Genomic DNA, 24,743 nt, shown 5'->3' on the forward strand with positions numbered 1-24,743 from the left:
GCAGTGGCGCCATCTCAGCTCAGTGCAAATTCCGCCTCCCAGGTTCAAGCAGTTCTCTTGCCTCAGCCTCCTGAGTAGCTGGGATTACAGGCGCCCTCCACTACGCCCAGCTAATTTTTGTATTTTTTAGTAGAGACAGGGTTTCACCATCTTGGCCAGGCTGGTCTTGAACTCCTGACCTTATGATTCACCCGCCTCGGCCTGCCAAAGTGCTGGGATTACAGGCATGAGCTGCCGTGCCTGTCCTAAATTTCTTTTTTCTTTTTTTTTTCTGAGATGGAACCTGTCACCCAGGCTGGAATGCAATGATGTGATCTCGGCTCACTTCAGCCTCTGCCTCCCAGGTTCAAGTGATTCTCCTTCCTCAGCCTCCCAAGTAGCTGGGATTACAGGCATCTGCCACCACGCATCTGCCACCATGCCCGGCTAATTTTTTTTTTTTTTTTTTTTTTTTTTTTTTTTTTTTTTGAGATGGAGTCTCGCTCTGTCGCCCAGGCTGGAGTGCAGTGGCACGATCTCGGTTCACTGCAAGCTCCACCTCCCACGCCATTCTCCTGCCTCAGCCTCCAGAATAGCTGGGACTGCAGGCACCCACCACCATGCCCAGCTAATTTTTTGTATTTTTAGTGGAGACGGGGTTTTACCGTCTTAGCTAGGATGGTCTTGATCTCCTGACCTCATGATCCACCCACCTCGGCCTCCCAAATTGCAGGGATTACAGGCATGAGCCACTGTACCTGGCCTAATTTTTGTATTTTTTTAGTAGAGACAGGGTTTCCCCATGTTGGCCAGGCTGGTCTGGAACTCCTGACCTTAAGTAATCCACCCGCCTCGGCCTCCCAAAGTGCTGGGATTACAGGCGTGCACCACGACACATGGCCCAGATGAATTTCTTAAATCTACAAGGGAGGTGGAGGAGCTGTAGTAGAATGGTATATTAGGTGGGTTTCTGGTGATTTTCTTGAGAGGGTTGTATAGAAGATTATTAGTATTAGATGCTAGCCAATACCTCAGGGGTAGTCATTCTTAATTCGCAATTGAAAGACGATCGAGGTCCGAATGTGCAAAATAACGAGCCCTGACGATGACAAGGATGTGTTGTGAGAGCTGAGGAGCCTATGTTATTGTCTTAATGACGGACTCGGGAAGTGCGCTGCTAGAGAGCCTGCCACGGGGCACATCGATTCAGATGCTTGAACACGTTCAGTTGAAGCCCTGTTGTTCTGTACTGTACACATGGAAAAGATGGCCTAGCCAGTACTCATGGCTACGTTCTAATCCATCCTGTGGAATATTGTGATTTATCTAATCATTGATCTTTTATTCTAGACTGAGATACAGTAAAACTGCCCAATTATTGAAGAGGGGCCTACGGCCTTTTTTATGATAGTCCCCTAGAGGAGAAGAAGAAGTTGAGTCAACCAGTAGTGCAGGATGATATTTTTTAATTGGTCAAAGAGGAGTCCTATACAGGTGGGCATCAGCCTTTGGGTTAGAAATAACAAGAAGCGGACCTAGAGCAGGGAGCTAAACTGAGAGGCAAAGGTCCTAACATTGAGCTGGCACACAGAGGTCTCACTGGGGAAATGTTCTCGATGCAGGAGCACGGCGCAGGCTGCTGGGCTGCTGCTTCTGACGATGCCATGCTGGGCCAGGAGCCTCCTGTGCTGGACTAGTTGGCTTTTGAGTTTCTGGCCTGCTCATAACCTTGTCCTGTTCCTTGGTAAATGTGTGAAGATGGGAGGCCTTTTTCAGCAGTTTCCTTGTACCCAGAGAACTCTCCTGAAAACTTTACCAGGTTGCAGAAAGTAAAATAGGCTCCTTATTTTAGGGAGTGCTGGCTTTTTTTTAGACCCCAGTTAACAGATGATATTGGAGAATAGGAATCCATTCATCTGTGTTGTGAAACTCACAGACATCCATGCCCTGTTGGTATCTCCTTTGCTCTTATGACAAGGGAATGGTGTTGGGAGAGACTGGCAAACAAGAAGCAGCTGGTTGAGTGCTTGATTTAACAAACTTTTTGTAAATGCACCCTAGAAACAGCCTGGCATTGAAAGGAGTCCCCTGTGATGCCTCCGTTAAAAATCTAAAGTCAGTACAAAACTGCCCGGCTGCTTGGTAAGATTTGACTTGAAGAGCTTGCTTGGTGAACCCCCCTGCCCACTTGTGTCGTGGTGTGGTGAAGTGGCCACAGTGAGGATTGGCTGTGGCTGCTAGGTGATGGTTTCTGTTTGGAATGTTCCTCTTTGAGTTCTGCATTCTTCTGGAATCAGTTGTCTTTGGTTGGTGTTATGTTAGCTGCATGATTAAGTTGTTGCCTGAATGAGCAATTTTGTGTTTAGAAATAGGGGTCGTCACTCGTTATCTGCCATGAGGCACAGAGAGAGTCTGTGCAGAGCCCAGTGGAGCAGAGGAATCTTGAAGCTTCCCCGCTTTAAGGCCCCGGCCTTGATGACATCTAAATCCACTGCCCTTCTCTTGTTAATCCCTGTTTAAAAGTAGAAGATGAAACCTAAAAGTGGTGTTAATCATAAAAATAGATTTCAGAAACACCTAATGGATATAAGAATTTTAAATCTGATCCATTTCAAAGGACTCTTTATAAATGATAGAGGTGATTGAATGCCTGTAGGAGGCCCAGCTCTATACCATTGGAAGCACCGAGACAGTGGGCGAGTCAGCTTCAGGCAGCTCCAGCTTATTCTCACTGAGAATAAGGTGAGCAGAAGCCCAAACATTGTAAAAAGCAAGCTGACAGTACATACAAGGAGCCAAGAAACAAAACATCCCTTTCCCTTATTCCATTAGTTCAGCAGTTTCATTCCTGGAAATAAATCAAGAGAAGAAAGCTCTATGCCCATAGATGTTCACTGCAGCAACCTTTGTGACAGACTCTTAAAGAAAGGGGGGTGCAACAAGGAAGAGATTTGATCCCATTCGTCTTGTTGAGTCCATACTAAGATAGCACAAGGATGTTTCCCGTTCACAGATGTTACAGAGACCCAGGGTGTTTAAATCAGTGGAACCCCAAAGCCTATGAATTTTCAGCTATCATATGAGAAAATGCTTATGCTATAAGGTGAAGAGAGCAATGGATACATTTTTAGGAAGAGTATAATTGTGTAAAGATTAACATGTTCCTGTAAAGTATGTAAAAATGAATATACAGATGGTCCCCAACGTAGGGTATTTTCATCTTACAATGTGTTTGTCAGGACTGGCCCCATCATAAGTTGAGGATCATCTGTACTTGCCATATCCCACTTAGGAACAATGTCTTTTTCTTCCCTGTGTTTGTGAAATGTGATTTTACTCTTAACGTTAAGAAACAGATAGTGAATATAAATACAAATTTGAATTTTTGATAAAATAGTTATTAAGAATTGAATGAAAGCCTGGGCACAGTGGCTCATGCCTGTAATCCTAGCACTTTGGGAGGCCGAGGCAGGGAGATCACTTGAGGTCAGGAGTTCAAGACCAGCCTGGCCAACATGGTAAAACCCGTCTCTACTAAAAATACAAAAATTAGCTGGACATGGTGGCGCATGCCTATAGTCCCAGCTACTCAGGAGGCTGAGGCAGGAGAACCACTTGAACCTGGGAGGCGGAGGTTGCAGTGAGCTGAGATCACGCCACTGCACTCCAGCTTGGGTGACAAGAGCGAGACTCTGTCTCAAAAAAGAAAAAAGAATTTAAGAAGTAGCCTACCCAAGTTTTTTTGTCTCTCCCCGTGATTTGTGCAGAGTGGATGTTTTATATTGAATGGAATCATTATTCATGGACTGTATGTAGTGGAGGCTTTGTTAGTGGAGCTTTCTTGATCTTACAGAAGGATCAGTGGGAGGTTTTCACACAACTGTAGCACAGCCGGCACCCGACTGGCAGCAGTTGTAAGATGCTGTCCCAGTTTCAGAGGTTTGAATGTGGAATAAGGCAGTGTGAGAACTCATGCAAGCTTCCCTCATTGAAGAAGAGAGGGTAGTATATGTGGTAGTATAAGTTTTTTGTTTCTGTGTTGAAGTGGAGTTAACTCCACTGAAAATAGAGGAAAGATTGGTTTCAAAAATGTTAACACAAAAAATCTAACCCCGAACCATGAGGTCTCATCTTTGGGAGCTGAGGTTTGGAGTGCAGTGGCATGATCTGGGCTCCCTGCAGCTTCGACCTTCTGGGCTCAAACAGTCCTCTCACCTCAGCCTCCCCTGTAGCTGAGACTATAAGTACATACCACCACACCCAGCTAATTTGAATTTTTTTGTAGAGATGAGGATCTCACTATTTTGCCCAAGCTGGTCTCAAACTCCTGGGCTCAAGCAGTCCTCCCACCTTGGTCTCCCAAAGTGGTAGGATTACCAGTGTGAGCCACTTTGCCCACCCTTGCATTTTCTAATTAGAAAGAAAACAGCAGTGAATACCTTCTGAACCTCTGGTGTTTTAACACATAGAAAAAGGTTGATCGTGCACTGCATAGAGGTCAATGATGAATGGTAAAAGGTCTGAGTCCTCAGATCCCCTCCTAGCATCCCAGTTACCCTCAGCTGCCTCTCCTCCATCGCGCTTCAGAAGTGCTGTGATGGGCAGAAGGGCAGCCGACACTCCGTGATGTCCCTCATCCTGTGTTCCTCCGTGAGCTCAGGGAAGACACTGGTTGGCATCCAACAGCTTAGTCACAAAGGGATTTGATTGTTGGGAGTGCTGATATCTGTGGCTATGATCTGACTTGTTCAAGCTGAGACCTCTGATTGAAAATCCCCCAGGGGTTTTAATTGTTTACATAGAGTCCTGATGTTGCCTTTTGTAAATTATGCCTGTGGTGACCTTGTCTAGTCTGACTTTAAATATGGAACTGACTTTCAGCAGCATGGGGCAAAATCGAGGCTTTAAACTTTTTAGAATTTTATATAATCCAGACATACAAAAAATTACAAAAACAGTACAGCAGATGTCTGTGGTAGAGCTGATTTCAAATTCAACATTGAGGATGGGGAGCACGTGAAGCTTGGTCCTAGTGATGTTCAATTTTTGTTTTTAATGTTATTTTTAGTGGGAGTTTTATCCTTTTGGTCTTGATACCTCACATTTGGCCAACACTCAAAGATAGGCTTCCTATGAAATATGTGGCCTCTGGATAAGACGCAGGAATGAGATTGTTGCTTCGTATCCTGTTTGGGATGTGTGTGTGTGTGTGTGTGTGTGTGTGTGTGTGTGTGTCAGGATCTTGCTGTCACTCAGGTGGAGTACAATGGCACTATCATAGTTCACTGCAACCTCGACCTCCCAGGCTCAAGCAGTCCTCTTGCCTCAGCTTCCCAAGTAACTGGGACCCCAGGTACATACCACCACTCCCTGCAAATTTTTGAAAAAGTTTTTGTAGAGATGGGGGTTTCACTGTGTTGCCCAGGCTGGTCTTGAACTCCTGGGCTCAAGCAGTCCTCACACCTTGGCCTCGCAGTTTCTTGGGATTGCAGGCATGAGTCTGTGCCTGACCTGTGTCTTTTTCCTCTGCTGTCTTATCGCTTTGAGTGTTCCTGGCCAGATCTCAGGGTGGTCTGACACTCCGACTGGAGGTAAGGATGCTGTGGATACTTTGCCGGCATAGGCAGGGCCTGGCGCCCTGAGGCTCACCCTGGCTGTGTTCTCTCCTAGCACACACTCACGGGACATAGTGGGAAAGTGCTGTCTGCTAAGTTCCTGCTGGACAATGCGCGGATCGTCTCAGGAAGTCACGACCGGACTCTCAAACTCTGGGATCTACGCAGCAAAGTCTGTGAGGAAATTCAGTCTCTCTGTCTGTGTGTATGCTTAGCTGTTAGCGTGGAGGTGTGTGTTTGCACGTCAGAGCCTGCATTTATGTGACATAGTTTGAATTTCAGGTCTGGCTTCACGTTTAGAGGGGCGCTGAGGGTAGTGATAGTTGGTCTTGTTTGAGGCTTCATTTAAGTGAGTAACTCTGACAAGGCAGTGGTTCGAGGGTAGCAGCATTATGTAAACAGCCACGTTGGTGCCTCTGCTTGATTAATGATGTTTGCGTTTCTTTCAGGCATAAAGACAGTGTTTGCAGGATCCAGTTGCAATGATATTGTCTGCACAGAGCAATGTGTAATGAGTGGACATTTTGACAAGAAAATTCGTTTCTGGGACATTCGGTATGATACCCAAGCGCCTGACAGGAGGCACATGAGAGTCTCCACAGTGATGGTTCTGTACATGGGTTGTGCTTTTAAAATCTCAGGACATGGCAGAAATGTGCTTCAGTACGTACATGTTTAGTGTTAGCTTATTAACACTCGGCTGTTCTTTCCCGTGAAGTAGCCTGTGGAGCTTAGCAGTCATGTATTGAGCATGCAGTGAGTGCTGGGCCCTACACCAGCTGGCAGGTGAGAAGAGGCACACAGGATACTCTTTCTCCCTTTAGGTAGTTTAAACTGTAGTAGGGAAGGCAGACACGAAAGTCAGTGACTAGTGTGTTGAAGTAGAGGCAGGTACCTTTGCCCGAGTGTGCTAAAGAATGCCTCTGCACATTTCTCCGGAGACTTGAGTAGGATTCACACAGCAGGAAAGCCACTCAGACTTTTGAGTGTGTGTCTGGTGGCTGATACGTGGCAAGTGAGCAGAAGCCAGTGAGGTGGCTGTGGTGCGTTGAAATCAGGTTGCCACGGGCTTGATAAGCCATTTTCAAATGGCTCGATCCCGTAAGTTGTTGGGTGTTTAGCAAGGAAATGGTTGCTTTGCAGGAGTCTAGTAGATGACTTTGGTGACATTTTGAGAGGGCATATTGGGGAACAGGAAATCAATAAGAGTTGATAAGGACCTAAGTTCAAGTCAGTAGAGGAACATGTGGCGGAGGGAATCTATTTGAAGGAGAATGTGGACAGGGCTTGTTGACAGGTTGGAGGCAGAGGATGAGGAGACAGGATGGAGAGTAAATGAGGACAGCCTCCCAGCAGGGTTGTAGAGAGGGCGGGGGCACAGGGCCCGTGGTGATAGACGATGCTTTGAAACACAGCATGGCACCAGAAAGTCCTCACAGTGCTCATGGTTCCTGGACACCACTTCACATTTTATTCATAATCTTTAGTTTGCTTTTAAAACCTGAAATTGGAACTTGAAACATGGAATTTGAGAGTTAAGCTGGATGTTCAAAGTCTCTTAGTCCATCCCATAATTTGACAGCTGAAGACCCCGAGTCCCAAGGAAGTGGAGTAGCTTGCTTCAAGCTGCATATTTAGCAACAGTAAGATAAATTCTTGCTTAGTTACGGTGTGAGATAGAAAATGATTTCATTGAAGGCTTACAACAAAATCCTCACAGAACAGGTCAGCACCCCCTTTGGCTGTAAATGTCACCAACAGTGCCCTGCCCAGGGTGGCCGTTAGCCAACCTGGACATGGGCCGGAGCACAGAGAAGAGGGAGGTGCATAGAACCGTGGCTCTGCCCTGGCTCTCCTGGCCCCATGTCTACAGGTGGAGGGCCACAGAGCCGCATTGAACAGGGCAGAAAACCTGCAGGAGCCTACAGAGTTACACTTATGGGGCAGCCCAGGCCCACTAATGCAGGTTTCTTTGCCAACTTTATCCAAAAGTTGAAATCACATCACTGAACTAGTACTAATTGGGTAGTAGCCCTAGTTAGCTCATGCTGAGCAGAAACTCTGATTGGCGACTGTTGTCATCCCAAAAATGGATGAGGAAATTCTTACCAACTTCAGAGTTCTAGTCTGGAAGTGACTGTCTTAGGGTCTGTTGATGAGAAAGTAAGAAAAGCGGTCACAGGTTATTAGAAGGCTGGGAACACATTGACTGCGCTGGCAGAGCGTTGCATGCTAGTTGAATTGCAGTGCCTCTTTTTTCCTCCATGGCATGAGGTCTAGTAATTTTGGCCTGTGTTACATTTCTCAAATCTGTTGTCCCTCTTAGATCAGAGAGTATAGTTCGAGAGATGGAGCTGTTGGGAAAGATTACTGCCCTAGACTTAAACCCAGAAAGGACTGAGCTCCTGAGCTGCTCCCGGGATGACTTGCTAAAAGTTATTGATCTCCGAACAAATGCTGTCAAGCAGACATTCAGGTAACTGAAGATGTGCTGGTTGCATGAAGACCAGAGTCCCAACCCTGCTCTCTTACGTGCTGCATGGCCTGAGCTCCCTGAGTGACAGTGCCCTGTTGTTTGTTTCAGTGCACCTGGGTTCAAGTGCGGCTCTGACTGGACCAGAGTTGTCTTCAGGTTAGTAGTGACCCACCCCCTGTCAATTTGGTTCATCACAAAGAGTTCTGCGTGGGCATTTTCCCACTGGGGATATAGAGCTAAATTTTGTTCAGTGCCCAACCTATGTTTCCAGGAATGTGCTTGTAAGTTCATTATTGCAGGCCACCATTATTGTCTCTTTCCAGTGTTCCTTTTGTGATTACATGAACCTAATTGATGATTACAAGATGATTACAAGAACTAATGTGTTGTACTAGAAAATAACAGTTGACTGGTTGCTTTCTTCTGGGTGAGCCCATTAGGTACACTTCTCATCACTCATTCACGCAAGAACTGTTGCCTCACACCTTAAGTTTGGAATGTGTGAAAGCTTTGGAAAAGGGCAGGAATGGCTGTGGGCCTGGGGTGGGACTGAAAAGCCTTTTTGAAGAAGGGTGTGCAGGTGGTCTGCAGTTTTCTGCTGCTTGTTCCCTTCTTCCATGTATCGTGCTTCTTCCAAATACATTTCCAGGCTCGGTTGCTAAGATGCTTCTTTTCTTTCCTCCTCCTCTTTGAAGCATGTAACAAGGCAGTCCACGGGCTTAAACCCTTAGCTATGTCCAGGAGGTTGGCTTTGATCTCCCTATATGTTGTTTTGTTCAAGTCTGTAGATGGTTAAGGACTTGGAGCCCCAAGAAGTAATGTGATGCCACTCTTCATTAGCCGGATGGTGCTGAAATAGTAGAGAAAAGCAGATTGGGCTGGAAGGGCCATGAATAGCACACCTTCTGAGGTCTAGGTGCACAGGAGTGGCCATCAGTGAAGAACAAACATTCCTTCTTGGGAAAGAGGCCACAGAGATGCTGAATGGGGGATGGGGAATTGACAGCCTTTCTTTTCTTCCTGTCTTCTCTAGTCCTGACGGCAGTTACGTGGCGGCAGGCTCTGCTGAGGGCTCTCTCTATATCTGGAGTGTGCTCACGGGGAAAGTGGAAAAGGTTCTTTCAAAGCAGCACAGGTAAGACGAGCCCTGTCTCAGCGCCCCCTTGCGTTGTGAGCAAGGCCTTTGACTTGATCTCAGGGTCATCCGGTTTAGACCTCAGTCAACACCATGAGGGCGCTGCCCGCCCGCCCACCTGCTCGGCTGACTGAGCTAGGTCAGTGGAGAGAAGCTGGGGCCATTCACAGCACAGCAGGCCACAGTCTACAGAGTACTCCAGGTAGAGCAGTTAGAGTGGCGGCCGCTGGAGAAAGGGTTATAGAAACACGTCCCTGTCTCTTTGGTTATGTCCCATGTCCTCTGTGTCTCCTTCCCCTTCTCTACTCTCCTTCCTTTCTGCCTCCCTCTCTCCTTTGGAAGTGCCCGTTGTCAGTGCATTGACATGTCCTCAACACTGATTTCCACACACCTTATTTTATCTTCCACCTGATAGGCAGGCCCCAGACCCCCTTTTTTCCTAACTTTGTTCTGCCCACACAAGCCCACCTGCTAGTTGGAAGCCAGATACCATTTTCCTTCAGAACCTTCTCTCCCTGCTCTTGGGCAGCAGCAACTGCTCCCAGACCTAACCAGTGCTGACCACCACTGCCTGGCTCTTCAGAGGCGTGTGTACTGTCTCTTTCCAGCTCACTCAGAGCTCCTTTCTCAGGGAGAGTGTGATAAGCGCTGACTGCCAAAGGGGCCAAACTGCCTTCATCCCAGCATGACTTAATTAAGTACACCACTGGATTTTTCAGAGGTCTTTTGCATTTTAGTGAGCTCCTGCATTGCTGTGGGCACAGTGCCAGAGAGTGAAATGGAAGTTGGAAAAATTGTGACTCCCTGAGTGCACAAGCTTCTGGTGTTTAGTTCACTAAGATCTCATCCCAAATGTTCTGAAACTTGGTACTTTTCTGATCTCTCCTTTGAAGCTCATCCATCAATGCGGTGGCGTGGTCGCCCTCTGGCTCGCACGTTGTCAGCGTGGACAAAGGATGCAAAGCTGTGCTGTGGGCACAGTATTAACGGGGCTCTCAGGGCTAGGAGGACCCCAGCGCCCTCCTCAGAAGAAGCATGTGGGCTCCTGCAGCCCTGTCCTGGCAGGTGATGTGCTGGGTATAGCATGGACCTCCCAGAGAAGCTCAAGCTGCGTGGCACTGTAGCTTTGCCATGAACGGGATTTCTGAAGATTTGACTGAGGTCTCTCTTGGCCTGGAAGAATAACACTGAAAACCTGACGCTGCGGTCACTTAGCAGAGCTCAGGTTCTTGCCTTGGGAAACACTACTAGCTCCGACCTTCCATACCTCACTCGGGGGAGCACAGGGCCCTGCTGGGCCTCCTCACCAAGGGCGGTGCCAAAAACAGCCCCCACACCAAGGTGGTGTTCTCTGTGCTTTCTCTCATCCTTCCAAAGTTGGTTCTGGCCTGACGCATGTCCCATCACCTTGGGGTCATTTGCCCGGTGAGCTCACTTTAAGCATTGGATTCACGGAAACTCCAAGACTACAGACCCCTCCCTGGTGGGCTGCATGAATGTGTCTCATTCCTGCTGAAATTTCCTCAGATCTCTTCCACTGTTCTTCAGAGCTTTCTGGCTCTCTTTCCCGCACAAGATTCGACATATTTAAAAATCTCTGTGTGGTTTAAAACAAAATGTTTTTTAATTTTTTTGAAGTGGGAGAGGATGTGAGAAAATCTTTTCCAGGGAAATGGGTTTGCTGCAGAGGTAAGGATGTGTTCCTGTATCGATCTGCAGATAGCCAGAAGGTGGGTGCACACTGCATGCTTGGGGTGCCAAGGGATTTGAGACCTCCAACATATTTGTCTGAAGCTGGTGATTCTGGCCACGGCCCTTCTGCCAAGCCTGTGTGCCATGCCCTTGGTGCTTTAGTGCAAGAAGCCCAGGCTCAGAAGCACAGCAGTGCCATCTTTCCGTTTCAGGGGTTGTGATGAAGGCCAAGGAAAAACATTTATCTTTACCATTTTACCTGTGTATAAAGATTTAGTTCATTGAGTGTGCAAAACACCCTTATCACTTTTAAATTTGCACTTTATTTTTTTTCTTCCATGCTTGTTCTTTGGACATTTGGGGATGTGAGTGCTAGAGCCAGTGAGAGGTGTCAGGCCGCCTTCCCACTGATGGTCCTGGCCTCTACCTGCCCTCTCTTCCCTGCCTGGTCGCCACTTTCCAATTTGCCCTTCAGAGAACTTAAGGAGAGTTGAAATTTACAGGCCAGGGCACATCTTTTATTTATTTCGTTATGTTGCCCAGCAGAACTTGATTGTAAATAATTAAAAAGAAATCTGTTATATACTTTTCAAACTCCATGCCTCTTGGTGATTATTTTATTCTCCCTTATCCTTAGAAAGGGGAAAGAAAGTACCTGGTAGTTATTTGTAAACAATGGCTAGTACTTTTTTTCCCCCATTTACCAACTGTTTATTGTGGTTTTTTTGTTTGTTTTTTTTTAACTGCATGATTCCATTTATATAAAATTCTAGAAAATATAAACAAATCTATAGTGGCAGAAAGCAGATTATTGGTTGTCTGCAGATGGAGGGAGGGGGAGGAATGAATTACAAAAGGCCACAAAGAAACAATTTGGGGCGATGGAAATGTCTGTTACCTTGATTGTGATGATGGGTTTATACCTATATACATATGTCAAAGCTCATCAAATTATATACTTCAAATATGGGCAGTTTATTGTATGTCTGTCCCTTAATAAAGTTGGGGGGGGGGGGGAAGAGAGAAAAAGCAAAACACATAGAAGGAGGAAGGAAGACAGGAAGGAGGTAAAGTGGGAGGGAAGAGGAAGGAGCGGAAAGAGAGCCATTGAACAGCTCCGGCTGGGATGTGCCTCTCCCATTTTGCCATTGACCAGGCTTAACTGATGCACTTTTCCCATTTACCTGGGGGAGCAGGGTTTGGGAACCATGGTTGGAATTGTGTGAGTGTCCTACTTGTTTGTTTGTTGTTGTTGTTTTTGTTTGTTTGTTTTTAGGGTACAATGGCCAACGTGCAGTTGTTACCAAATAATGTATACATGTGCCCATGTTGCTGTGCTGCACCCATTAACTATCATTATGTTAGGTATGTCTCCTAATGCTATCCCTCCCCCACTCCCCCCTCCCCACAATAGGCCCCAGTGTGTGATGTTCCCCTTCCTGTGTCCACGTGATCTCATTGTTCAGTTCCCACCTATGAGTGAGACCATGTGGTGTTTGTTTTTCTGTTCTTGAGATAGTTTGCTGAGAATGATGGTTTCCAGCTGCATCCATGTCCCTACAGAGGACACGAACTCATTCTTTTTTATGGCTGCATAGTATTCCATGGTGTATATGTGCCACATTTTCTTAATCCAGTCTGTCACTGATGGCCATTTGGGTTGATTCTAAGTCTTTGCTATTGTGAATAGTGACAATGGCTAGTACTTTTTAACTGTCTTTTCTCGTTCATCATGTAAGCTCCATTCCACAAAGTATCACTCCGTGTAAACACCGGTATTCCAGGTTCATGTCACGCAAATCTTAACGGACACTGGAAAGGTATTTCTCCAGAACGTTACCAGCTGCAGTAAAAGAGCCCCGCACACGGAGCCTTTCTCCAGTGAAACGCCACGCTGGAGAGGCATTCACTTGTGGTGGCTCAGATACCTGACACACAGCCTGAGCTGTAACAAGTGATGACCACCCTGCTCAGGAAACTCAGCCAGTCTCCACTTAGCCTAGCACCTGCAGTCAAGGTGCCATCAGGGTCTGAAGTCTGAGGCAGCCAGCACTTGCACAAAGCTGGATGAAAGCGAGATGTGTTGGCTCACACCTGTAATCCCAACACTTTGGGAGACTGAGGCAGAAGGATCACTTGAGGCCAGGAGTTGGAGGCTACAGTGAGCTATGATTGCACTCCAGCCTGGGTGATAAGGTAAGACCCTGTCTCTTAAAAAAAAAAAAAAAAAAAAGTTGGACGAGCCCTTTGCAATCACCTTCAAGAAGGTGATTCTCCAAATAGTCCCCAAATAAGTGTTCGAATAGTCTCAGATCATCGTGTTTTTGCATTTGGAGGGAAGCATGGCTGTTCTCTGTGCTCAGCCTGAGCTCCATTCCACTCCCTTAACTGCCTGCCAGTGCTGAGGTCAAGGTGAGGGTCTCACAGCACCGGGGAGTGTGACTGCCCTTTAACTCCCTGCCTAGGGCATGGACGAGGGTCTTTCCAGCGGCTAGTTTTGTTGTGTTTTTATTTCTTTTTTTTTTTTTTGAGAGGGTTTTGCTTTGCTGCCCAGGCTGGAGAGCAGTGATGTGATCACTGCTCACTGTAGCCTCGACCTCCCAGGCCCAGGCGATCTACTACCTACACCTGAGCATACCACCACGCCTGGCTAATTTTATTTTTAGTAGAGATGGGGTCTCAGTATGTTGCAGGATGGTCTCCAATGGCAGTGCCAAAAGCAGTCCTCCTGCCTCAGCCTCTCAAAGTGCCAGGAGTACAGGAGTGGAGCCACTTTTGTTTGGCCCTATTTTTTTTATTTTTTTTATTTTTTTTATTTTTTGAGACAAGGTCTCTGTCACCCAGGCTGGAGTGGAGTGGCGCAATCTTGGCTCACTGCAGCCTCTGCCTCCCAGGCACAAGTGATCCCCCCACCTCTGTCTTCTGAGTAGCTGGGACGATAGGTTGGTGCCACCACAGCCAGCTAATTTTTCATATTTTGTAGAGACGGTTTCACCATGTTACCCAAAGCCTTATTGTTAAAGCGCATACTGTTCATATGCTGCCTCCTACCATAGATGTCCCCAAACCCCTCCTGCTTTCACAGCATGGCACAGGACGTTTCGTGTGGACACTAGTGAATGAATGAAGAGGCCGCTCTTAGGCTCCAGGAGCAAGTTGGCTGGGAAGTCCCAGGTTGCTGAGTGTACCAAATCCTGCACAACTACCTGAGTGTCTGTACCACAACAGCAATTGTAATTGATTAGACCTTTTTCTTTTCTTTTTTTTCTTTTTAGGTAGGGTCTCATTCCAATTGCCCAAGTGGAGTGCAGTGGTGCAATCTCAGTTCACTGCCACTTTGACCTCATGGGCTCAGATGATCCTCCCACCTCAGCCTCCTGAGTAGCTGGGACTGCAGCCACCTGCCACCATGCGTGGCACCTTTTTTTTGTATTTTTAGTAGAGATGGGATTTTGCCGTGTTGGCCAGAGTTGTCTCGAACTCTGGACTTAAACAGTCCACCCGCCTGCCTTCTCAAAGTGCTGGGATCATAGGCGTGAGCCACTGCACCCGCCTGGATTAGACATTTTGAAATGTGGACTTTAGCACCTATTTCCAGAACCAGGAGACAAGAATGACAGTGATAACATTGGCTTGTACCAAGCCTGGCAACTTGGATACAGAAACCACAAGCATTTTTGTTTTTGTAAGATGGTTTGGGTAGTAATAAAATGAGTCTGTGGCTCTCAAATTCTGTAATCTGGATTGTACCCCATTTCGCAAATGGGGAAAAGTTTAACAGCTAAGCAGGTTAACAGCTAAGCAAGTTAACAGCTAAGCAAGAAGTTGTCCTCGTCCTACAGTCCTGGGCCCATCTGCTTCAGCACTGCCTGCCACACCACGCCCACAGGGACAGGCGTGACGCTAAGTTGTGCTTTCAAAAGTGAATGCACTGTGCTCCTCCACATGGCCTTTTCTGGTATCCTGCTTTAATAAGTCCGGCTTATGTTAGAAATTCCTATTTTCCATCCAGAAAACTATGGAAATCCCAGCACTTTGGGAGGCCAAGGCGGGCGGATCACGAGGAGATTGAGACCATCCTGGCTAACACAGTGAAACCCCATCTCTACTAAAAATACAAAAAATTAGCCGGGCGTGGTGGTCCACACCTGTAGTCCCAGCTAGTCAGGAGGCTGAGGCAGGAGAATTGCTTGAACCCGGGAGGTGGAGGTTGCAGTGAGCTGAGATCGCACCATTGAACTCCATTCTGGGTGACAGAGCAAGACTCTGTCTCAAAAAAAAAAAAAAAAAAAAACCTTTAGAAATCTTGAGCAAAATGAGGTATGCCTGTATCTGCGTAGAGTCTGTAAAAGTGCATGAGGTATGTGGTACCTGCCAGTAAAAGACGGGACTAATCACAAAATGATTCTTAGCTGCCTCACTTAAGCAAAATTTGACTTCTCTGGCCTCCTGGAACTCTGACTTTCCTAACAGGTCTCAACTCTTCCTGGCCTGTTTGTTCCAGATCCTCCCTCTCTGTGCATGCTCCAACTGTTCCTGTCCTATCAAGCTTCCCCGCTCCTTAGTGAATCTTCCCCGGCACCGTGTTGCCTTCATATTCTAACCTGCAATTGGTGAGCACAGTGAGAACATCCAAATCAGGGCGAACACAGAACCCAAGGGAGTAGACAGTATTGTCTCTAATGAGTCCAGCGTACTCACCACTCAACAGCCGTGTCAGTCTCAGTCAGCCCTCTTTGATGCTTTCCCCCCAGAGTATTTTAACGCAAATTTCAAGCATGTGGTTTTACCCATGCATTACCATGCATCCCAACCCAAACCGGCCAGGAGACCCGGCTGTGATTCACCTACTGGAATTAACAGTGATGGTATCACCGGCTGTGATTCACCTACTGGAATTAACAGTAACGGTATCACCCACCCTTCAGTCCAGTGTTCCTGATTGTTGCAGCGGTGTTTCTTATGATTGGTTTGAAACAAAATCCAGTTAGCTTTTGCTGTATAACAGACTACCTCAAACTTCATGGCTTAAGACAATGATTATTGACTAAGATTCTGTGAGGCGGCTGGCCTGGTCTAGTGGGAATGGATGGTGGAGGTGGCTTTGTTCACACGTCTGCTGGGGGGATTGCTGGCACAGCAAGCAAGCAAGCATCCGTGTATAAGCAAGCCCTTGTCACTATCCTTGGGTCACTTTTTTTTTTTTAAGTCTCACTCTCGCCCAGGCTGAAGTGCAGTGGCACGATCTCGGCTCACTGCAAGCTCTGCCTCCCAGGTTCACACCATTCTCCTGCCTCAGCCTCCCAAGTAGCAGGGACTACAGGTACCCACTACCATGCCCGGCTAATTTTTTTTGTATTTTTATTAGAGACGGGGTTTCACCATGTTAGCCAGGATGGTCTCCATCTCCTGACCTCGTGATCTGCCCGCCTCGGCCTCCCAAAGTGCTGGGATTACAGGCGCTGAGTATGTATTCTAGAACAGTAATTCTTGCTGACCTTTTTTTGAATGCCCCACACTGGATGTGGTTGGCTTCTCCATAAGCATACACTTATATCTCAAGTGGGGACATTAGACCTGCACATGACTGTGGGCCCAGCCCCCACTGTGGATTGCTCTGACCCCAGGCACAGGAAGATGATGGCAGGCGAATTCTGGCTTTGGGCTTCATTTTTGTCAGAGAACTACAGTGAGGATAGGATAGGTAGGCATGCTTGTGAGCCAGGCGGTAAGAGGATAAACTGTAAACAGCCTGGCTTCTAGTTAGGAAGCCGTAAGTCCTGTTGCCCCCAGGAGTACACCCGGATGGTCCTAAGAGACTAAGGCAATCTCAGGGCCGTCATATGCTTTACACCCGATAGAGTGCTTGGCACATGGTGGGTTTATAGTAGTAGAATTAGTGGAAAACAAACCAGCCCCAAGATTGTCCCAAAGTATGACTAGCTGAAAGGAAGAGAGAATCGTTTAAAAATGTAGTAGTAGGCCAGGCATGGTGGCTCACACCTGTAATCCCAACACTGAGGTGAGGTGGGCGGATCACTCGAGGCCAGGAGTTTGAGACCTGCCTGGGCAGCATGATGAAACCCTGTTGCTACTAGAAATGCAAAAATTAGCCGGGTGTGGTGGCACATCCCTGTAATCCCAGCTACTCAGGATGCTAAAGCAGGAGGATCACCTGAGCCCCAAAGGTCAAGGCTGCAGTGAGCCATGATGGTGCCACTGCACTCCAGTCTGGGTGACAGCAAGACCGTGTCTCAAAAGAAAAAAAAATTTGAGATTCACATACCATAAACCATTTTAAAGTAAACAATTCAGTGACATTTAATATATTCACAATGTTGTGCAACCACCCCCTCTAATTCCAGCAAGAAAGAGGATCCGTGCTTTTCAGACGTTTGTGATCAGTAGCAGTGGATCTATCTGAAGGAAACTTGTGAGCCCTCTCCCCAGAAAAAGGCATAGCTACATAACTTTGCATGCAGCTTAGGTTCACAGATCCTGAGGCCCATCCAGGGATCCCAGGGTAAGCCCTCGGTTCATGGTTGGCTCTCCACTCTTCTGTAGAAGCAACCTCACCATCGTCAGAACCCCCTTGAGTGTTGTAGGCCCAGGTGGCGTGACCAGAGGCTGAAGAAGCACACAAGATAGACGTGAGCCTCACCGCTGGAGAGGACAAGAGAAAATCTTGATCAGGATCGCCCTGCACAAGATTTGACCTTCTTAAGGCCATCTGCACATTCCACGAATCTTTCCACCTTGCACGACAAAGCAAGCTGGGGGGTCCCCTCAGACCGATAAAGGAAATAGGCCAGGCTACTCCCTCAAGGTCATCATGGATTCAGCAGTAGGCCAAGAACCCAGGACTCCATCTGGGGCTGTTTGTACAGCATGCTCCTGTTACATGGGAACCCGCAACATTAAGTACCATTTTCAGCACAGTGCCTCCAGACAGACATTGGAAATCTGTCTAGGGGTGGGGCCCCCAGGGTGGTGAGAGGGTTTCAGTGCCTACAAGGCTAATCGTGGAAGGATTCACGTGCCGGAAAGATAAAGTTCGAGAGATGGAGAGAAGCAGAAGGGAAGCCAGTTCCATCCTAACATAATTTTTCACTCTTTATACTAATAATTTAGTATTAGTAAATCATAATTTAATTTTAATTAGTAAATAATACTAGTAAATACTAATAATAGAAAATGCTATTAGTAACTAATAGTTTTTTCACTCTTTATGCTATTTGGAAAAAAAAATGGATATCCAACAAATCCAACGAGGTAGTGATTTCCCCATCCTTGGAAGCATTCAGTAATTTATTGGAGATGTTAACAGAGGAGATCAAAGTAAGGGATGGAATGGGAACAAAGTGATTCTTTTTTGAAGGTCTCTCATTACCTTGCAGACCCACAGGATTGCGTTTATGATTTCAGATATTATTAGCCAGCCCAACCCCAAACAGCCCTCTATTCTTTAAACTCATTGACTGAGTCTAGGAGATACATGTTGGAATTAAGGTGACTTTTAAAAGCTCTGATTCCCTGGCACTCTTTATCCATACTTCACACTGCCCAGGTGTTCTCTGCTTCAGTAAAATCAAGGCAATGAGGACATGAGATTTTCATTTTGCAGCTGATGTTTAGCAGAGTTACCCATTTTCCTCGTGCATGAGCCCCAGTAAACCCCTAAGATGACAACCCCACCACAAAGCCTATAAACCTCTTAGCTGGACGCCTCCACCCCGCCCCCACCTCCCCTGCCCGGCAAGCCGGCTGCTGTGTTTAGTGTTTGGAGATGAAACACAGGGTTCAAAGCATTGTCTCACTGGAAGCCAACCCCATAGAAACAAGCACGCTGTAGCCACTGGTGCCCAGACTCTGAGAATTCATAGACCAGTAATTCTCAAAAGTAAATCTAGGGGAAGATTGCCAGCTTTTAATTTTGCCAAGTAAGGACGTTTTCTAAACTACCACATACTCTTGATTGTTATTTCATAAAAAAAACCGGACATTTTTGTCCTTGTGCTTAGGAGCTGCATTCTGAGATACGGGTAAAATGTCATGATGTCTGCATGTACGTTCAAATGGTTAAAAAGGGAAAAAACAGATACAGAGGAATGCAGGCAGCAAAATGTTAATTGTCAAATCTTGAAGTTGACTGTGTGGATGTCTATTGTATTGTTCTAACTTTTCTGTGCTTTAAAAATTCATAGTAAAATTGTAGAATATGCCGAGCTAATGACAGAAGGCAGATCTGTGATTGCCTGGGGCAGGAGGGTGGATGGAGTTGTTGATGGAAATGGGTACAGGGAACTTTGGGGAATGGTGGAATTGATCACAGCAATGGTTACACAATGTATGTGATGACCAAAACTCATCAAGCTGTACACTCAAAATGGATGAATTTTATTGGTTATTAAATAGATACATTTTACCTCTATATGTATTTGCCTGCACTCATCTATGTCTATCTCTATTTCAAAATTCACCCATTTCATATATATATATCAATGAAGATAGGAAGAAGAAGAATGACTTGTTTTGGTTTTTTTGTTTGTTTTTGTTTGTTTGTTTGTTTTTTGAGATAGAGTCTCACTCTGTTACCCAGGCTGGAATGCAGTCTCGGCTCAGTGCAACCTCCACCTCCCAGGTTCAAGTGATTCTTTGCCTCAGCCTCCCAGGTAGCTAGGATTATAGGCGCCTACTCCCACACCCAGCTAATTTTTGTATTTTTCGTAGAGAAGAGGTTTCACCATGTTGGCCAGGCTGGTCTCGAACTCCTTACCTCAAGTGATCCGCCCGCCTGTGATTCCCAAAGTGCTGGGATTACAAGTGTGAGCCACTGTGCCCGGCACAGCATTTTTTTTTTTTTTTTTTTTGAGACAGGGTCTCCTTCTGTTGCCCAGGCTGGAATACAGTGACATGGTCACGGCTCACTACAACCTCAACATCCCAGGCCCAAACAGTCCTCTGACATAAACCTCCCAAGTAGCTGGGACCACTGGCACACACACCACCAGGCCTGGCTAATTTTGTTTACTTTTTATAGAGATGGGGTCTCACTATGTTGTCCAGGCTGTACTCAAACTCCTGTGCTCAAGCGATCCACCTACCTCGGCCTCTCAAAGTGCTCGGATTACAGGAGTGTGCCACTCTGCCTGGCTCTGTTTATTGTCTTTTTTTTTTTTTTTTTTTTTTTTTTTTTTAGACAAGGTCTCGTTCTGTTGCCCAGGCTGGAATACAGTGGTGTGTGATCATAGCTCACTACAGCCTCAACCTCCCAGGCCCAAGCCGTCCTCCAGCCTTCGCCTTCCAGAGTGCTGGGATTACAGGCATGAGCCACCACACCTCACTTATAATATATAATATAGTTTTGTATTTTAACCTTTCTATTATAGGAGCAGTAAATGATAATAGGAGAAAATGTGAAAAATTACAGACAAGAAAATTTAAACAAAACCTACCATTTCCACCACACAGACTACCAATGTTAACTTAAGGTGTATTCTTGCAGAGTATGCATAGGTATAGCATGCATACGAACATGCATGTATATGTGTAAATATGCTCGTGTGTATATGCATGTGTGTTTGCATATGCAATGTATATGCTTTTTTTTTTTTTTTTTTTTTTTTTTTTGAGACAGAGTCTCCTTCTGTTGCCCAGGCTGGAATACAGTGACATGGTCATGGCTCACTACAACCTCAACATCCAGGCCCAAACAGTCCTCTGACATAAGCCTCCCAAGTAGCTGGGACCACTGGCACATACACCACCAGGTCTGGCTAATTTTGTTTACTTTTTATAGAGATGGGGTCTCACTATGTTGTCCAGGCTGTTCTCAAACGCCTGTGCTCAAGCGATCCACCTGCCTCGGCCTCTCAAAGTGCTCAATAAATGTACATATATATATATATGCACACAAATACATAATCCACCTGCCTTGGCCTCTCAAAGTGCTCTGTAAATGTACATATATGAATATATACACAAATACATAGCCTCTGTGTGTTTTCAAAATGTGGGCGTGCGACACTCATCATTCTACAACCTTGTTGGTTCTGTCACAATCTCTCACCTTTCTACTCCAGGCATTTTACCACAGTCAGATTTTCCCAATGAACCCAAAATGTTCTACACATCCTTTTTGGCCAGTTGTGTATTCAGTCTGGAGCTGCACATGACATCTGGGTGTCGAGTGCCTCAGCATCTTTTAATATAGTAAACCCCATTTTTTTTTTTTTTTTTTTTTTGAGACAGAGCAGAGTCTCGCCCTGTCACCCAAGCTGGAGTGCAGTGGCATGATCTTGGCTCACTGCAACCTCTGCCTCCTGGGTTCAAGCGATTCTTCTGCCTCAGCCTCCCGAGTAGCTGGAACTACAGGCGCCCACCATCGCACCTGGCTAATTTTTGTATTTTTAGTAGAGACGGGTTTCACTATGTTGGCCAGGCTGGTCTTGAACTCCTGACCTAGTGATCCACCTGCCTCGGCCTTCCAAAGTGCTGGGATTACAGGCGTGAGCCACCACGCCCGGCCTAGTAAACCCCATTTCTATGGCACTGTTTGTTGGATTTGTCTGGCAGTTCACTTGTGTCACGTAGCTCATTCCTTGTATTTCCAATAAATTCGAAATGATGTCTGAAGGCTCATGGATTCAAGTTAACCCCAAGGGACACATCCCACGTGGCGAACACCACCGACAATATGAAGATTGACCCTGGTATCTGCCATGCACCTTGGGATGACAGCATGATCCATGTGGCATCGCTTCAGTCCTACAGTCATTTTCCCATCAACTCTTTACCTGATGGTTTTAACACCAGTGAATAATCTTTGTGTTTTAAAATAGGGGTTTTGCAGTTCAGGTATGGTGAGGCCAACAAAAGAATATGCTAAGAATAGGGTGACATTGAAGTGAAGACTCAAAGCAATTGAAGGAGTGAGCCATGTCGCCGGCTGTGGGAAGAGTGTTCCAGGAGAGGAAATAGCAAGTGGAAAGGCCTAGATAGAGGTTTAAAGAAAAGCAGGCCAGCGGTGGTGGCTCATGTCTGTAACCCCAACACTTTAGAAGGTTGAGGTGAGAGGATCAGTTGAGGTCAGGAGTTCGAGACCAGCCTGGGCAACATAGCAAGACTCCATCTCTACAAAATTTTAAAGAATTAGCTGGCTGTGGTGGCATGTGCCCGTAGTCCTAGCTACTCGGGAGGCTTAGGTGGGAGGAACCCTTGAGCCCAGGAGTTCAAAGCTACAGTGAGCTGTGATTGCACCACTGCACTCCAGCCCGGGCAACAGAGTGAGACTCTATCTCAAAAGAAAAAAATAAAAAAGAGTGAAATGCAAGTGTGCCTCCAGTCTGGTCCTGGAGGTTGGGGATAGCTCCCCTGAGGAAGTGACTCCTGGTCAAAAATCTGAAAGGCCAAGAAGAGTCAACAAAGTGGAGAGAGGAGAGGCTTGTTCCAGGCAAAAAGAACAGTGGGAAGGAGGAAGCGTGGCAGACGGCGTGGAAGGAAAGGCAGGCGGAGGTTCCAGAGGCTGCAAGCTTTTTGCCTGCATTGTAAGAGCAATGGGTGATTATAAGCAAGGGGTGACAGGTCCAGGCTCAGAAGGTCTCTCTGCCTCTGTGTGGAAAAGGGCTTGGAGGGTAGAAATAAATATAGTCGGCTGGGTGTGGTGACTCACGCCTGTAATCCCAGCACTTTGGGAGGCCGAGGCAGTTGGATCACCTGAGGTCAGGAGTTCAAGACCAGCCTGGCCAGCATAGCGAAATCCTGTCTCTACTAAAAATACAAAATTAGCCAAGTGTGGTGGGCGGACACCTGTAGTCCCAGCTACTCGGGAGGCTGAGGCAGGAGAATCACTTGAACCTGGGAGGCAGAAGTTTCAGTGAACCGAGACTGCACCACTGCACTCCAGCCTGGGAGACAGAGCAAGACTCCATCTCAAAACAAAAAACAAAACAACACAAAAAAAGAAAAGAAATAGATGTAGTCAGGCCAGTCCTGGGAAGCAAAGGCGGTGCTGGGGATGGGAGGAGGCAGACAGGTTCCAGAGACAGTGAGGGGATCAACAGGACTCCTGAAGCCATCAGTCAGTAGGAGCGGGTGGAGGAGAGGGACAGATCCAGCTCGGTTTGCATAACACCAGGTTCATCTTGAGGCTGACATTTCTCCTTGACCTTTTTGTTTAGTCCCCACCCCCAAGGTCGCATTAGCTGCCTGCTGAGTTTAATCAAATCTCTTCCTGTCCTGGCAATGCCCGGGAATGAAGGGATAATCAGTCTATTTCCAGAATCCAAAGAGGTTTAGAAGAAAAAGTAGCTTTCATTTAGCTGTTGGCCCTCCCACCAACCTTCCCCAAGTGAGCTGGGTGACTCATACATCTGTGAGACCGTCTGTATGGAGACCGGGGTGGGGGGTGTTGCTTAATGCTTAGAACTGCTGAAACGACCAGTTCACTGTCTCAGCACTAATCCAACTCTGCTCCTTAAGTGGGATTTGGCTTTTAGACATTGAGACCTGGACGCTGGGCATCCTCGCTAGATCGCCTACAAATTCCCCACATACACAGGCCAGGGGCCTCAGCGGTGCCACTGCAGGCTCAGCTGGTGAGACGGCACCAGCTTGCTCAGAACAGGGGCTGGCTGTTCATCGTCTCAGAGCATAGAGACCCTCTCCTTGCTACCCGGCCCTTCCCACCTGGTTGGTGACAAATCACAAGGTATGTGACCACCACAGGCCAAAACCTTCTCAGAAACCTGGGGCAGGTGTGGGGAAGAGCCAGGATGGGCGTTTTCATGCAGACAGTAGGTCCCGCCTTCACCTTTTCTGTTGGTTTCCATAAGACTTTGCTATTTAAGGAGACTCATGCCATGGCTCATGCCTGGAGTCCCAGCGACTCAGGAGGCTGAGGCTGGAGGATCACTTGAAGCCAGGAATTCGAGACCAACTTGAGCAATACAGTCAGACCCAGTCTGTACAAAAATAAAAATAAATGAGCTAGACATGGTGTCACACACCTGTAGTCCTAGCGACTCAGCAGGCTGAGGTAGGAGGATCACGAGCCCAGGAGTTCGAGGTTACGGTGAGCTATGATTGTGATACTGCCCTCCAGCCTGGGCAACAGAACGAGATCCTATATCTTAAAAAAAAACCTCAGAGTATGTTTAATTCCAGATCACTAAGATGGCCTCTTAATTGTAATACAGAGTGGCTATCTCTTAGTAGGAATTGCTGAATAGAACTTTTGGGATTTTAATATACTATTTAAAAAAAAAATTGATAGGATCTTGCTATGTCCCCCAGGCCAGTCTCCAGCTCCTGGCTTCGAATGATCCTCTCACTTCAGCCTCCCAAAGTGTTGAGATTACAGGTGTGAGCCACAGTACCCAGCCATTAATATATTCTTGAAAACAGTCTTTATGAAGTAGTTATGTAGTGGTTTTCAGGAACTTTTTTGATTTATTTGCCATTAGACACAGTCACAATAGAACTTTAAATTCAACCTGGCTAAGTGTGATAACACCAGAGGTTAGCCAGAAAGTAAAACCTCACTGGAATCTAGCTGGACTCCCTGGTGAGGTGTACTGAGAAATGTTTGAAGCTTACCAAGAAAAATAAAAATATTGAAAACACCCCAAATCATGCTGCAGTAAAATACAAACTAAGCAAAGACTCATCAGTGAAACTCGGATGTTGAAGCCGGTAGAAGGGAATGGTGAGGGTGCACAGCATCTCGTGAGTAGATTTCATACCCAGGATGTTCTTGACTTGATATTTAGGATTGTCTTACCTTTCTCCAGTCCTCTAACGCCTGACCAACACCCCAAAGTGGTAGAAGTTGCCAGGGACAGGTAAC

The 24,743-nt window shown here is 46.6% G+C and overlaps 1 protein-coding gene across 4 annotated transcripts in view; it reads left to right on the forward strand.

Annotated features, from left to right (window-relative positions):
• ATG16L1 (autophagy related 16 like 1) overlaps positions 1–11,491 on the forward strand; it is a 45,405-nt gene extending 33,914 nt beyond the window's left edge. For all 4 annotated transcript variants that reach the window (XM_017859379.1, XM_017859380.1, XM_017859381.1 and 1 more), the window contains 6 exons: positions 5,650–5,770; positions 6,044–6,149; positions 7,921–8,070; positions 8,179–8,226; positions 9,104–9,205; positions 10,099–11,491. In XM_017859379.1, coding sequence (XP_017714868.1) covers positions 5,650–5,770; positions 6,044–6,149; positions 7,921–8,070; positions 8,179–8,226; positions 9,104–9,205; positions 10,099–10,192 — 621 coding nt within the window. In that variant the 3' untranslated portion in view covers positions 10,193–11,491. The remainder of the gene's footprint in view (positions 1–5,649; positions 5,771–6,043; positions 6,150–7,920; positions 8,071–8,178; positions 8,227–9,103; positions 9,206–10,098) is intronic.
• Positions 11,492–24,743: the final 13,252 nt, after the last annotated feature.

This window comes from Rhinopithecus bieti, unplaced genomic scaffold (assembly GCF_001698545.2).
Source record: "Rhinopithecus bieti isolate Rb0 unplaced genomic scaffold, ASM169854v2 scaffold_50517, whole genome shotgun sequence".
NCBI lineage: Eukaryota > Metazoa > Chordata > Mammalia > Primates > Cercopithecidae > Rhinopithecus > Rhinopithecus bieti.